Genomic DNA, 16,714 nt, shown 5'->3' on the forward strand with positions numbered 1-16,714 from the left:
ACAATCATTTGAGATGCAAGACATCTTTTATTTTATAATCTTCCTCACATTAAATTTGTCTAGATAAAACTAGATCCATATTAAATTTTTTAAAGAAACTTTTTCCCAGTTACTGGGTTTTTTCAGATTAAATAATTATTATATATTAATTATAGAAAAATATGAAATATAGATAGCCAACTTGAATCTTCAACAAAATTTTACTGAGTTTCAAAAAGGGTCTTTAATTTTTTTTTCACTCTTTTTCATTTCCATTCATGCCTGCCCTCCATGGTTCTAGCACATAATACAGCAAAAAATATTTTTCTTTCTTTTTTCTTTTTGGCTAAATGGGAAGCTTTGGAAATTTCAAAAGATTAGTTCTCAAGAAATTTCCAACTCAGTGTTTCCAGTAGATTCTCATGGTTAAGAGTCTGTACTTCTTGAGTGTTTTTAATCCCAGTGTAGCCATTTCAAGCTCTCTTCTGTCATTTAACCACTTAAAGAAATCATTTTTAATAATTGTTTTTATTATTGGATTGGTAAAATTTATATCTTTTGTAATTAATTTGAGTAAGCTAAATTATTTCTAACCCTGCTTTAACAAAAATAATAAAGAAGCATGTCAGACTCATTTGAGCACAGAAAGAAAAACCAAGGAGTTTAATCCCATCATTAACATTAATATTCTTGGGAGCCTTGGACAAAAAAAAAACCATAACTTCTCTTATCTCTTACAGTGGACTACCAATTGTAATACCTACCCACATTATAGAGAATCTACAGGGATTTATTTTATGTTGTGGATGCTTCAAGCATTTATTAAATGTCTAAAATTGCTCCCTACACTGTGGAGCCTTGGGCATAGATTAAGTAAAATGCTATTGACTAAATTACTTGTTGAACAAGAGAAGAGCTCTGTTTCCAATTATACAGCATTCTCAGTATGCAGATCCCTTTTTGTAAAATAGTCCTAGTTGCCCCTGAAAATGGAAGATACTTCTAATCATTTTATGACCACCATAAAAGCTACTCTCATGGGACCTATCCCTATTTCAGGTTTTAGCAGAGATGTAAAGAATATGGAACAGCCAATTTTAGGAATATCTTAAGAATATTGGTCTCTGTGACAGCAAGTTTATCACAGTGATCTTTTATTGTTATCTGCCAGTGAAATGGAGAACAGTTATCCAGAATTATCAAGTCAGACAATTTTAATTTTTTACCTTACTTTTCAACAAGAGTGAGAGATAACTACTCTAATTGACGTGTTCTAATGTATAGAGATGCATAGAGAAAGAGAGAAAGCTTTGCGCTATTTTCTTTTTAGCTAAAAAAATGAAAATAGGTTAAGAGCTTGAAAAAAAGTCACAATAAAGAATTGGTAAAGAAAATACTTAGCCTTTCCACACAAAGCTATTCTTGAAAAGAGTGTTTTGTCTCAGATAGACAATTCCATGAGTATATTCACAACTGGTATATGTTGCTATAAGCAAAAATGTTTGAATGTTTTTATTTCCCATCAAAGTATCATAAGTTTCTGGGAACAAAATAGCTTTTAAAGACAAAAAAAAAGCCCAAAATATAAATTTTGGATTCTTTTAAAGTTAGGTATAATGTTAAAGGAAGTCTTGTCAATGAAGATGATATAAGTTCTGTGCTATTTCAGATGTCCTGTTTGCATGATTTCCTTTATTCTAGCATAAAGATTAATGTTCTTCGGTATCTTTTTCGTTCTGCTTTTATTCTTTAACATTTAGGTGCCTTGACCCAAGCCATTCGAAATTTTGCAAAAAGCCTTGAAGGTTGGCTTTCCAATGCCATGAACAATATTCCACAGAGAATGATACAAACCAAGGTATATCTTTATGTCCTTGCTTTTTTTTGGTGGGGGGTTAGAAAATGGGTCTGAATTATGAATTTTAAATCTGTCAAATAATGTCAAATAATGTTATGTAAAATATTGACATTATGATATATAAAATCTTTTAAAATTGACTTTTGCATTTGCATTTTATAACCATGTGGTAGAGAACTTGCACAAGATGTGTTGTTTGGAATGCTGCTTTCAAAGAGACTAGAACATTTTAAGTGTGGTATATTTACTAGACCTTTTCTAAAGTGTATACTTCAGATTGCCTTGCTTTAAATATTGAAAAGAACTGCCTAGAATGTTCAAGTAGTTCCCATTTGAAAGAACTTTAGATTTTTTAAGTCCTGTACTATACTCCTGTATTCTGAAATATTCATGTAAATTAATAACCATTTGCTTTTCAGCATTTTTTTTAACACTGGAGAATGCTTTTGTAATTACTTGATTTTTGAATCAAGTAATCATTTCTTTTTTAAAAATTTTATTGGAGTATAGTTGATTTACAGTGATGTATTAGTACCATGTTTACATCAAAATGGATCAGTTACACATATACATATATCCATTTTCCCCCCACCCCTATAGGTTATTACAGAACATTGAGTAAACCTCCCTGCACTATGTAATAGGTCCTTGTTGGTTATCTATTTTAAATATAGTCATGTGTATATATTAATCCCATCCTCCCAATTTATTGCTCCCCCGCCACAGTTTCCCCTTTAGTAATCCTAAGTTGAATTTTGAAATCTTTCACTTTCTGTTTGATAAATAAGTTCTTATGTATCATTTTTATTAGATTCCACATAAATGATATCATGTGATATTTATCTTCTAGTTGATGGATGTGTTTCAAGAATGTGGATTATTTAGCTAGAGATATGAATTCTGGTCTCCACTTTGTCCCCCACTAGCCATGTTACTTTAGGTTAATCTGTGAACATACATGACAGATTGGACTGATTCCATTTAAACTTGGCACTAAAAATCACATTTGTAGCCTTTTTTCTAGGACTGTATCCACTGTCAGACTCCATCATTATGCCTTGGCTTTCAATTTGAGAGTATAGTTGAAACTCTTATAGCTGACAAGTCTGTGATAGCACAGGTAGCTCTCAGTTCCTTCTGCTTTGGTTTACAGTTTACAGTAACATGTTCTGTCTCTAAAGAATACAGAAGGGTACATTCCATCGATATATCGATATACCGACCATAGGGTGTTGCTTTAATTGAGAGCTGTGCTATCAATATGGTAGGGCTAGCAATATGTGGCTATTTCATTTAAAATTTAAATTTAATTAAATTGCATTAAAATTTTAGTTCCTCAGTCACACCACATTTCAAGTGCACCGTAACTCATGTGACTAGTTGTTACCAAATTGGGCAACACATATGGAGAGCATTCCTATAATTGCAGAAAGCTCTTCATAGCAGTGCTATTCGGGAGTGCCATGTTGAGGTGGGCAAGTAAAGGAGGCTCTATTTGATTATGATGGTAAGAGGAATGCTTTACAACTTGCAAAGTCAGTCATAGTCATCACAAGTCATAACAGTGCTTTCAAACAGATAAAAGTACCTCCCTCCCCACTGTCATCAGAGTGGATGTGGTAGCAGTCAAGCTGCAATATTGGCCATCTCATTGATCCCCAGAGTTGATTTGGGTGGTTTCCTTTGGTGGAAGGTGCCTTCTGCTATTCCTCTCTCACAGACGTACAGCCGTTTTTCAGCTGAGCATTCAATCAATGAAAGCAGTCTACCCTGACAGTGGGAACAGCATAATGAGATTGTAATGAACGTTGTTATAAAATGTCCGGATTCATATCCCACTACTGTCCTGTGTTTTTGAGTTTTCTGTGTAAACTTCAGCAAGATAGTTAACTTCCCTAAGTCATCATATGTGTCTAGTAGGATGTTTGTAGGAATCGAACAAGGTAATGTATATGTGAGGCATTTAACACGGTGCCTGGCACAGTGTGTGTACTTGATTAGTATCAACCACAGAAGTGGGAAAACATGTAATACTTTTTTTTGAGGGTATGTGGGCTTCCAGTTGAGTCTGGCCAATGAGAGGCACTGATAGGAGACTCCAGGATGGAAGAAAGAGTGATCAAAGCATTTATTCCCTCACAAATTCTGCTCTCTCATTTCTAAGGCCTAAGTCCTGGGGGAGAGAGATCTCCTGATCCCATAATCCCCTATTTCCCCTCTAGACCCAGGGATGGGCAATTCCACATCCCCCAAGATTCAGATAGTCCTAAAACACCTCATATCAAGATAGAGCATCCTTTGGCCTGTGAACTCCTTTTCCCTCGGCCAACTGACCATTCCATGAATTACTTCTTATATACTCATAGTGATTTACATTTCCATACATTCCTGTAATTTTTTTTTTTTTCGTCTTTTTTTCCATTTCTTGGGCTGCTCCCAAGGCATATGGAGGTTCCTAGGCTAGGGGTCTAATCAGAGCTGTAGCTGCCAGCCTATGCCAGAGCCACAGCAACACGGGATCTGAGCCACGTCTATACCACAGCTCACGGCAACGTCGGGTCGTTAACCCACTGAGCAAGGGCAGGGATCGAACCTGCAACCTCATGGTTCCTAGTCGGATTCGTTAACCACTGTGCCATGATGGGAACTCCACATTCCTGTAATTTTGTGTAAATCTTCATTAGATCTGCTATGCAAATAACACATTTCCATGAGATCATGAGATTTAGATATTTACCTATGTTTTTGCATTATCTTTGCTTTCTTTCAAAATAACCTGGTCATTCAGGGTTTCAGCAAATAACAAATGGTATAGCCAAAGAGGAGACTAATTAAAGAGATTTTGAGAAAATCTGTTTCTAAATGTGTGAACAGAGTTAAGAAAACCAAGGAGGAATGATAAAGCCCACCAGGACTAGCCATAGTGGGAAGTCTGCCCATCCCTGGGTCCCTTCAGGAAAGAGGTGATTATGGGATCAAGAGATCTCCTTCCTTCAGCACTGTGGTCTTAGAAATGAGAAAGCAGAGGTGTGAGGAAATAAATATTTGACCACTCTTACTTATCTCCTATTGGTGCCTCCGATGGGCAAAACCCTTGGAGGCCCAAGGGAAAGGGAGGCAGTTAATGTAATCTCTTCATGTCCATCTTCCTGAACACAGAGAAGAATGGAGAAGGATAGAAAGTACATATTAAAGGGAAAATAGAGATTTTTCTGAATAGTCCTTTTTTTTTAGAAAACCAAATTCTAAAAAAGAGCTCTTGATGCTTATGTCTGATAACTTAATTAGCTGTATATTTGCTAACAAAGGCTTTGGGCACTCATTGAAATCAAATCACCCACTTTTATTTCACCTCTAATATAAAGGAAAAAATTATGGCATCTAAATGACAGTGTTCTGAAAAGTATATTTTTTAATCCAGTTTCATAAGTGGCACTGGATAGTTTGGTTTTCCAAGTAAAAAGAATTTTTTTTTTAATTTGCTTGGTTTGTAGTTGACTGTCATACAGAAAACAAGAAATGAAAATCAACATTTTTCCTTCCTTCCTAGACTAACTCATTTCTTGCTGTAGATGAGGAGCTGCTTGTAAGACTGGTTTAATTAATGCTGCACTCAGATGTCGAAGAATGTGGGAGTTTGTTTTAGTCTTGACCTCAACCTACTCAAAAGGAAAATAATACTTGGTTTAGAGATTTAAATGCTATAATTTACAAGTAAGCTCTCTCACCAAATGAATTTGAAATAAGCATCAGAGGGAAGCATTTAAAATTTGGCAAGGGAATAAAGATTTGAAGATTGCAGTGGTTTCTTTTACTGGACGGGGAAAAAGAAAATCCCAATTTAACTGGATTTCTTTACAGGTTGCAGCTGTAAGTGCCTTTGCCCAGACTCTGCGAAGATACACGTCGCTCAATCACCTGGCCCAGGCAGCTCGTGCAGTGCTTCAGAACACTTCTCAGATTAACCAGATGCTCAATGACCTCAATCGTGTCGACTTTGCCAATGTCCAGGTACTGTGTTTTCATTCAAAACATGCCTTTTAATGAAAAGTATCCAGTTTTTTTTTTCTTAAATAGGATCATTATAATTCATTTGAAAGTTACATCAGCACACAGGCACACCTGTATTCACAGTGTCCTGAGAGAGGAGAGGTTTATTCAGCTATGACTTTGCTGCTTCTCTGTTTTATGGTTAAAATCTGCTCAGATGTATAATGCTAGAGAGCCACATATGTCATCAAGGTTTGCTGAATAATTAACAGAGTAATGACGACCACAGTCATTGAAGGTTGATAGGCAAGAGATTAACCTCTTCCATCTACTAGCTGTGGGGTCTTGGGTAAGTTACTTATCTGCTCTGGGCTTGACTTCCCCATTTAATAACACCCGTCTTGGATAATTTTTTACATATTTAGTAATAAGCACATTGTACCATGGCACGTACATATAGAAATTTACTTTTTGAAGTGTCCCACCTTGAAAGAACCAAGAACAGCTCTATTTCAGAGTTCACTCAAAGTGCCTGGTGAAAAGAATTAGATGCAATATATTTGACTCTTTTGATCATCCAAATGAAGGAAATTTTTTTTTAACCTTGTGATGAAACTACCCACTTTTACTTTAAAGTACACATAAAAAATAGCTACTTTTGGAGTTCCCTGGTGGCCTAATGGTTAAGGATTTTCATTTGTCACTGCGGTGGCTCAGATTCAATCCCTAGCTCAGGAACTTTCATATTCATGGGCACGGCCAAAAAAAAAAGCTACTTAGGAACATTGTTATGGAATTCCAACAAATATTTTACTTCAGATGCTAAAGTAATGAAACTAATTTTACTAATTAAAAAAGCAGTGCAGTGCTCACTCAAAGCAAAAGCAGCAAAAGATACATAAATATTGAACATAATCAAAATTTAAAACTTGTACTTCAAAAGAGACCATCAAAAAAGTGAAATGATAATTTATGATATTGAAAGCACTTTTGCAAACCATACATCTGATAAAAATTTTTATCTAAGCTATATTAAAAGAACGGTTACAACCCAACAATAAAAAGACAAACCAGTTAAAAAATGGGCAAAGATCTAAATAGACATTTCTCCAAATAAGATGTATAAATGTCTAATAAGCACCTGAAAACTCATTCATTAGCCACCAGGTAAATACAAATTAAAACCACAGAGAGATACTACTTCATACATACTAAAATTTTATTATTAAAAAGACAGATAATAACCAGTATTGGTGGGATTGTAGAGAAATCGTAACCTTTATACACTAGTAATTGGAATGTAAAATGATGCAGCCACTTTGGAAAACAATATGGCAGGTTTTCAAAAGGTTAAACATAGAGTTATTATGTAACTTGACAGTTCAATCCTAGGTACATACCAAGAGAAATGAAATCATGTCCACCTAAAAACTTGTCCTTGGATGTTCTAGAATAATGGATGTTATTCATATTAGCCACATAAAAGTGGAAACAACCCAAATGGCCATTAACTGCTAACTATAAAAACAAAATGTGATATTCTACACCATGAAATAAAAAGAAATGAGGTTCTGATACATGCTACAACATAGATAAACATTATGCTAAGTGAAACATTGTGTTCAATAAAAGAAACCACATTAAAGGGCCATATGTTGCATGATTCCATTAGTATAAAATGTGCAGAATAAGTACAACTATAGAGACAAAAAGTAAATTAGTGGTTGCCTAGGTCCTGTCGACTAGAGGATTGGGAGGTGACAGCTAAGCAATATGGGGTTTCTTTTTGAGAAACAAATACATTCTAAAATGATAAATGCACTACTCTGTGAGTATACTGAAATAAGTCATTGAATATTATACTTTAAATGAGTGAACTATATCTCAATAAAACCATTTTAAAAAAGTGCCATTGCTGTTGTCTTCTTAGCAGTGTGGGTTTGATCCCTGGCCCAGGAACTTCCATAGGACGCACATGTGGCAACAAAAAACAGTGTCATTGCTTTAAGATAAACTATTACTACAATAATGCCTTTTTTTTCCCCCCAGCGCTGCACCTGCGGCACTTGGAAGTTCCTAAGCTCGGGGTCGAATGGGAGCTGCAGTTGTGAGCCTATCCCACAGCCACAGCCACACAGGATCCGAGCCACATCTGTGACTGACACCACAGCTTACGGCAATGCCAGATCCTTAACCCACTGAGAAAGGACAGGGATCAAACCTGCATACTCTTGGATACTAGTCCAGTTCATTACCACTGAGCCACTACGGGAATTCCATCTAATACACATTTTAATCTGCAATTCTGGTCTAGTTTTATCATTTAAAATATATCAAAAAAGTAATATTTGGGGTTGATTTATTTTAGGGTATAGTTGGTTAAGTCCATCTGACTTTCATGAATTGAGCTTAAACTTCTAATGTGTATATCAGAGTTTTCATAAATCTACATTTATAATTATCTATTTATGTATATACACAAAAATACTTGCACACATATGCAAATATATAACCTCTACAAGAACAAACTGTCTCGTGTTTACAAATCCATTAACTTTACATATATCAATGGAATTTACATTAACTGATTTTAGGGAAAATATTCAAAGTTCATACTTTATTGCTTTAAAATTATACTAGAAGGTTTATTTCAAACCTTCGTTCAGCAAAGATATGTTTAAAAGTACCTTAATAAAAATTGAAATGGTAAGGCCACTTCTAGATTCAAAAAGTAATTTCAGTTCAATAATATAAAATATATTTAAGAATGGTTCCTAACGATATCTGAGAAAGATTTTAAATTTTCTGTTAACATTATTTTCACTTGTGTAGTTGTGTGTCTGAACCCTATGAAGTATTTATAGAGATGTGTTCTTCCTGGTTATAAACACCAGTTTGGCCACGTTATTGCAGATAAAAGATGAATTATACACCCATACTACTATTCATCCTCCACTCACCAACTTTGAAGCTACCTTTTCCCTTCCTTTACTCTCAACTACCAAGTTTTTCTGGGTCCCCATGAAATCTGTACGATTAAATCTCTCTTCTCCAAGACTTCTTTCCCTTCCTTAGAGGACAGTGAATGCAGTGGTGTGCCCTCCATTTCCCCCTCCATGTTACTCCTCACAACTCTGTTCATTTTAATGCATTATCTCCTTCTCAGGTTAACATATTTTGTCTTTGACTCCCTTTCCTTCCTTTTATATTCCAAGTTTTGCCTGGTTTTCTGAGTCCTCTGGTTTTCTCAGTCTTCTGCCTCCCATGCTACCTTTATCTCCATTTCCTGTTCACCTAGAGGTTGTCGCTGTCCGTAGAAGGTTAATCTGTTAAGACTGATGCATGTAGGGATGCTGCTGTTGTAATAAGGAAACTTTCATTTAAAACAATGAAATTACATGTAAGTGTCAATATTTTAATATTTGCAGAGCTTGAAAATAGTTAAAAGTTTCCTTCAGGATATCTATACATCTCTTTCACCACTTCATTCTTCTCTAATTAAATCTTTTCCTCATGCATTTAAGATGATTTTCCTATTGCAGTATAATTCGTTTTCTGTTTTATTTAACTAACAGCATTACAGTGATATTGCTTTCTAATTTTTTTTGTATAAATGGGTAGTTTTTCAACTATTTATGGACTAAATATATTTAGGTGGGTTGACAATAACCTAACTTTTGCATATATTTATGTTTCTATGCTTAAAAGATGTTCTGATTTTGAAGCTACTTACTCCTTATCTTGAATATAATTTATTTGTAAGTTAATAACATCCTTAATGTTCATCTTTAGTTTTCCATTATATAATTAAAATATCCAAATTCCTTCAAAAGGAAAGATTTACAGTATACTCTATTGTTAGTATGTTTCCAATCTTGAGAGTAGAAAGAGGAAGCATAATATAGTTTGAAAAGCCTGAATAATGTCCTGTGGCCTTGTTTCTCTAAGTTTGGTTTTAGATTATCTTTCTCTCTTGGAAAAAAACTACTCCAAGTAAGCAGTGAGTTTGAATTTATGTTAAGAAATGAGGAGTTCCCATTGTGGCACAGCAAAAATGAATCCAACTAGGAACCATGAGGTTGCAAGTTCAATCCTTGGCCTCGGGTTAAGGATTAAGTAGGTTGAGGATCTGGCATTGCCGTGAGCTGTGGTGTAGGTCACAGATGTGGCTCAGATCTGGCGTTGCTATGACTGTGACATAGGCTGGCAGCTACAGCTCTGATTCGACCCCTAGCCTGTGAATCTCCATATGCCGTGGGTGCAGCCTTAAAAAGAAAAAAAAAAAGAAATTAAATTCTTCCAAAGATACCAGTAAGTTCCTCCTTCCTATTATCAATACACAGACAAAAACAAAAACAAAAAACCACACCTACAATGGTTATTGAGTTTTTTGCAAGATGAGAAAGTTCTAGAAATCTATTACACAATAATGAGCATGTAGTAAACACACCTGTACTGTGCACAAAATTGGTTAAGGTGATAAGTTTTATGTTACATGTTTTTTACCATAATTAAAAAATGCTTAGACATTAATGAAAAAACAAAAACAACCTCCCCAATCCTTAATGCCCGAGTTCTTCTCTGAGTATTCTTCTGGACTCCTAAATAGATATAAAATTTCTGGAAGGCATTTAACAGTGTTATTTTGAAAGATCTTAATCATTCTTATGTAAAACTATTATGTAATTTTAAGTATGAAAGTAAGCAAAGATTACAAGATTGCTAATCGGAGCATTATTCCTAGTGGTAAAAAATTGGAATGAACATAAACGTGTGTGTGGGACTGGTTTTATAAATGACAGTATATTCCTGGTTTGAAACAAATTCAATCACTGAGCAATAAATATAGCTCCTCATTTGCTGTGGAAAGATAGCTATCATATATGGGTAGTTACGTGAAACAAAGCAAAATGTCAAGTAAAATGTATAATATGATCTTCTTTTAAAATAATACATAAGCGTACATGCATATTCATATATTACATGGGAAGAGTTTGAAAGTTAGCACTTTGTAGTTATCTCTTAATCTTGGCATTTTAGATATTCTTAATATTTTGTTCCTTTTTGTCTATTTTTATTTTCAAATTTTGAATAATCATTTTTAGTGTCCCTAAAATACTTAAAGTGATATTTAAGAGGTAAAATCTGAAAGACTTTATTGCTAATTAGAAAAGAGAAAGGAGAATAGTAGATGGTATCATGAGCTGGAATATAGAAGAAACCCTAGGTTTCCCTTGGGAAATAAAATGAATTGAGTTTGGGCGTTTTATATTTTAAGTACTTGCCAGCTGAAATATCTCTTGAATAGATAAAGTCTGTAGGGTAAGGAAAGACGCTAGCACCAGAGGGTGGAGATTAAGGATTTATTCATTTCAAATGGCCTATTTACATAAATTTATCCTCTGAGAACAGATAAAGCTATAGGCACTTTTCTGAAAAATACACACATATTCATAATGTTTTATACATAAAATTAGGACCTTCACTTTCACAGACACTCCTCCACAGAAACCTATCTTGAAAATATTATCTGGACATAGTGAACCCACTTAAAAATTCTTGTCACATTTCAATTCTCTAATTTTTTGCGTAGGGAAAATGAAGCCCATGTAGATTAAATGAATTGCTCAAAGTCAGTTCAGTTTCAGACCATATGTTGAAATTTATGTCAAGATTATTGTGTTACCAAATAATTATTTTATGACCTTGAGAATATAGTTTTTAAAAATTTTTAAATACAATACAGCTCTAGAAACATTATAAAACTTACTGTTACCAAACATGAAACTTTCCTATCAGAACCAGAAGGAAAACTATGATAATCAAATTTCTTGGCAGTTAGCATGTCTGCGTTTTCTCAAAAGTGTTTTTATTGCTGTTGTTATTGTTGTTTTAGGTTCTGTGAATTAGTTTTATTCATAGCCTTGCCTTGATAGCCCTTGAGACTTCAGTTCCTTACCCATAAAACTCAGACAGCATATGCTTCTACCTTGTACCACTCAGTGTTTGTTTCTGTTTAATCCTAAGGGGTCACTTTTGGCCATTTCAATCTGTTTACCCATCTGACTTACCCTAAATCTTTTCAAATGAATTGACTTTAAAGTTTTATCTGATTGGGAGAATAAAAAAGTATGAAAACTAAAGAGAGAGTAAGAAAGACCCTACATACAGTAGGTTCAGGCTCCTATTTGTCTTAAGTAATCATGTATTTTAGTCTTTCACACAGTCTAGCTAATGTCAGAAAACCAAGTCAGGCTTTTATGTTACACCACTTTTTCATGCACAAAGGTGATGTTAGTTTTCCTTAACAACTGACAAATAGTCCTTCATTTTCTTAATTCATTTAATTGTTTGATGATTTCAATATAATTTCCTGTTCATGCATGTCGTTTGTGTGCTGACCTTCAATGCAAAGATCCTGAGTTGAACTTTTCCTTTGCTTTCCATGTCCTGTCCCAGGAGCAGGCTTCCTGGGTGTGCCAGTGTGATGACAACATGGTTCAGAGACTAGAAACCGACTTCAAGATGACTCTTCAGCAGCAGAGCACCCTGGAGCAGTGGGCTGCGTGGCTTGACAATGTGATGATGCAAGCACTGAAACCCTATGAAGGAAGACCCAGTTTTCCTAAAGCGGCCAGGCAATTTCTGCTAAAATGGTCTTTCTACAGGTACCATCTCAGTTTTTCCTATTCTACAATTATGTCCATACATGCTTCTCAGAAAAAAAGAAAAGGGGTGAAGAGTTTAGTTCACAGAAATTCTGTTATAATTATCTTCAACCCAGCTCATGATTACAACAATATCATAGAGTTATAATAGGAGGCTTATGGAAATAAAATTTCTGCTAGGAAAAGAAAGACTTCTACTCAAAGCTCTAGAAATTCTCAGATAGGAACCTTCCAGTCTGGATAATATATTCAGCCACAGTCAGAAGAGTGCTATGGTCCTCCTTCTGGCAGACATGTATTATTTAGGCTGCTTTCTTGGGGACTTAACACCACTCTTCTTTTTATTCTTCTTTTTATTCTGTGGTTCCCTAAGCCAGTAGCATCACTATTGCTTGGAAATACATTAGAGATGCATATTTTCAGACCTCTGCTCAAAATCTCCCTGAATCAGAAACTGTGGAGAGGAGGCCCAGCAATCTGTGCTTTTTAAAAATATCATCCAGGTGATTCAGATGCATCACCAGAACCATCCAGTTAATTTCTCAACTTGATCTATTACAACTGTTTTCAAACCTTGCTGCCAATTTAGAATTAGTATAATAAAAAATGAAACTCCTAGGTCTAACCTCCCAAAACCTACTGAATCAAAATTATGGTGGTTAGAAAGTAGCAACTAGGAATAGGAGTAATCAGAATTGTTTTTTTTCAAAAACTTACTACTAGTGATTCTAATACATAGCCAGTTGAATATCCAATAATCTACTAGACACTACAATATGAATCACTTTTTGACTAAAATAATATATAAAAATGTATGTTTTTGAAGACACAGAAAAACCCCAGAAGAGAAGGATTACTTGATATATGATATCAAATTCTGGGATAAGCAGTTAACCATAGATCTCTCCAGGGGTTAAAAATAGAACCTATGTAAATTGGCATCTGTACTATATAGATGGCATAGGATAGAAGTGATAGATGGAGTTCCATTTCATAAAGGTTATATAAGTTACATTTTTGACCCTAGCATTTGTTCTTGTGATGGGAGTTCATTTTTTGCTTCTCTAGATATGTGGCCTTAGTGACTCACACCTAAAAGCCATATCTACTTTGAGACTTAGGCTGTCCCTAATTTAAGTCCTGTACCACCATGCACATATCAAAGTGGCGACCATAGGACATACCACTGATTGTGGCTGTGGGTACACTGTGGTCATCACCTGGACATCAGTGGTGAGTCCATTGCAGTTATGTGGAGAGAAGGTATACAAAGAAGTAGGAGAGTTTAGAAACTAGTGGTACTTGTGAACCAAGTAAGCCCAAATACAGGGTTTCCATCTTGTTTTGACCACCTTTATATGTATGGAACCAGAGATCTTTTAATTATGATGATAGTTGCTTGTTTTTACTCTGACTTCTTTCTTTCTCAACTGATTTGGTCCAATTCTTATTTATTAACCCAACATAGGGCTATAGATTCACCATATATGTTTATCTAACAGTTAAATTATCCTTACGTCCTGAGAATAGTTTTCTGGTGTCTATCCCAGGTCAAATGCAATAAAAAAAAGCTTTGCAGTTTTGTGTTGTTCTGGTTTTGTTTGGGGGAATGAAATAATTCCACAGTTCTGTCTCTCATGTATTTAATACTTTTAGCCCATATGATTTGAGACCCCCTTATTTTAAGATGCCATCTAGCCCTGTGACCCACTGATACGCTTCAGTAAAGCCAGCCCTAGGTTCAGACCTGGGTGTTCATGAGAAATGTTTTGATGATAAAGGTTTTCCCTTGATGTAAAGGGAAGATTTGGAAAACATTATCACAGTAGTCTCAAAGTAGATGTAGCAATAGTAGTAGTAATAGTAGAATTCAAATTTTTAATTTGGGAATATTTCTTAAGATTTCAGATATCTTCCCATTTGCTTGCAAGTTAATTTCATCCATTTTTTCCTTCAGAAAATCATAAGATGGTATATATGCTTCATAAATGAGGAAACAGAAGTCATACTAGCTGTTGTTTCAATACCTATATGACCAAAAGCAAAGTGCATCCTCTGTAACAGAAAAGGCAAGGGTTTTTGTTTTTTGTTTTCTTCTTACTCCTTTCTTAGGTTGTTATGTCAGACTTGCCCTTACTCCTTCCTGAGGGTTTTTTCCCTATGTTTAGTTGATATCACTTTAGAAATACACCCCTGGAGCCTTTGTCTCTACATAGATGTGTTGTGGGTGTCTGAGAGAAAATTGCTTGCGTGTATTTCTTGTTTTCTGCAGATAGGCAAATCCAGTAGATCTTCTCTTGCCTGCCCTCTTGTCCTCCAGTTTGGGATAATTGGCTTGTTATTATTAGACACTATTATGGTTATTATTTCATTGCAAAAAGTCTTGAAGGTATACAGTTCAGGGCCAGAGAAGGAAAGGCATATTCAGACAGATGAATACCTCCTGCTGATAGGCAAAGTCAATAGCTTAGAAATTTAAGAGCCTTTAAAATCTGACCTGTTTTTTACCAAGACATAAGAACATATTGCACAATGAAAACTGCATTCACAAACAGAAGCAGAATTACAGAATATTTTTTAATGTTTTTGGCTCTATAATAAGAATTTGACAGTCACATACACCAACCTTTCATTTTCTGAAGTTAGTTAATCTCATCATTTCTAAAATTCTGTGTATATATTTACATGTATACAAATAAAAAAATGGATTGGCAGAAAATGCTCATAGCAGCAGTTGACATAATGCTACAAACACTGTCTGCTCCACATGAGGGTTTCTGCTTGTCTCACCTGACTTTGCACGGCTACTGCTGGTTCCCTGAGAATTGGAAAAAAAAAAATATCACCACCTTTCTTGGGCAGAAATGCAGAAGCTAACTGGGCCATTTCTCAGCTTGTGTGTTTTGTGATTAACAGAACACAGCATTCCTCAGGGCCACCCTGAAGGTCAGCAAAATATCCCATTTTTAAAGAATGAAATTTATAGCTTTGATACAGTGGCTTAAAAGGTGGCACCAGGAACCTAGTTTGCCTACAACTGGACAGTATATAAATCTTCCAAAAAGTAATACTCTTTTGGAATCAACTCTAAGCACTCTTTGAGAAGCGGGGGCCACCGGGGTGATGTTCTCACCTTTCTTTTGAGGAAGGGTGTGATGTATCCCCAAATACGTAAAGAGGTGGATTGAGTGTCGTGTGTTCGGGTATATGTTTCAGTTTCCACACCGTTGAGTTACAAAGATAAATACACAAAGGTATTTCTCATCCATTGTAAAATAATTAACATTTATAAGTCTGATTTTAAAAGGAGTTGAGTTCGTGGTAACTTAGCAACGTGAAATTCAATGGAGTCAATTTTGCAACGTATCTTACAGAAGTCTGAATCAGACAATAGGTTTCCAATTAAACTGTTAATTGTGTCATTTGATACTTGGCTTGTATGGCAGAGGCCCAACACGGAGAGCATAAAGTAGAAATAGCATTAATAATATAATTCAATGGATTCTTTTCTAAACATATGACAATAATTTCTTAGTACCCTCATCAGTATTTTTAATAACTAAATGGTAAAACTGAAGGTAAGCACACCTTTTTTTCCATCTTCCAACAGAATTTAGTATTACGTGTATACTTTATATCGAAATAAGATGATTGATACAAAAATTTTCAAGATACTTAGAATAAAATCCAAAAGCCTTATCATGACCAGCAAGACCCTCCATGGCCCAGCTGCTGCGTGACCTCCAGATGGCAAAGTATATTCTTCTCTTTGCTCACATTTTCCAACCACACTAGCATCCAGGCTGTTCTTTGAATTACAAAAACTGTAGTTCTGCCTCAGTCTGGCATTTGTTCTCCTTTCTGTTAGGAAAGCTCATGTGTTCACATGGATCACTCCCTCATTTCAATATAGCTTCTGCTCAGATATCACCTTCTCAAAAAGAGTTTTCCTGACACCCTACCTTAAAATGCCTGCACCCATTACTCTCCAATCTCTTACTCTGATTTATTTTTTAGGTAGGATTTATCACTACCTAACTTTATATTTTATATCTGCTTGCTTTTTAAAAAAGTTTTTATACTTGATTCACAATGTTGTATCAATTTCTGCTGTACAGTAGAGTGACCCAGTTATGCATATATACATTCTTTCTCTCACATTATCCTACTTGCTTTTTTTTTTTTTTGGCTTTAGCTTTTTAGGGCCACACCTGCAGCA

The 16,714-nt window shown here is 35.1% G+C and overlaps 1 protein-coding gene across 5 annotated transcripts in view; it reads left to right on the top strand.

Moving 5' to 3' along the window:
• Window positions 1–16,714, top strand: part of RFX3 (regulatory factor X3) — a 295,181-nt gene that overhangs the window by 249,712 nt on the left and 28,755 nt on the right. For all 5 annotated transcript variants that reach the window (XM_047767697.1, XM_047767698.1, XM_047767700.1 and 2 more), the window contains 3 exons: window positions 1,740–1,837; window positions 5,699–5,848; window positions 12,287–12,495. In XM_047767697.1, the coding sequence (XP_047623653.1) occupies window positions 1,740–1,837; window positions 5,699–5,848; window positions 12,287–12,495 (457 nt within the window). The remainder of the gene's footprint in view (window positions 1–1,739; window positions 1,838–5,698; window positions 5,849–12,286; window positions 12,496–16,714) is intronic.

This window comes from Phacochoerus africanus, chromosome 2 (assembly GCF_016906955.1).
Source record: "Phacochoerus africanus isolate WHEZ1 chromosome 2, ROS_Pafr_v1, whole genome shotgun sequence".
Lineage (NCBI taxonomy): Eukaryota > Metazoa > Chordata > Mammalia > Artiodactyla > Suidae > Phacochoerus > Phacochoerus africanus.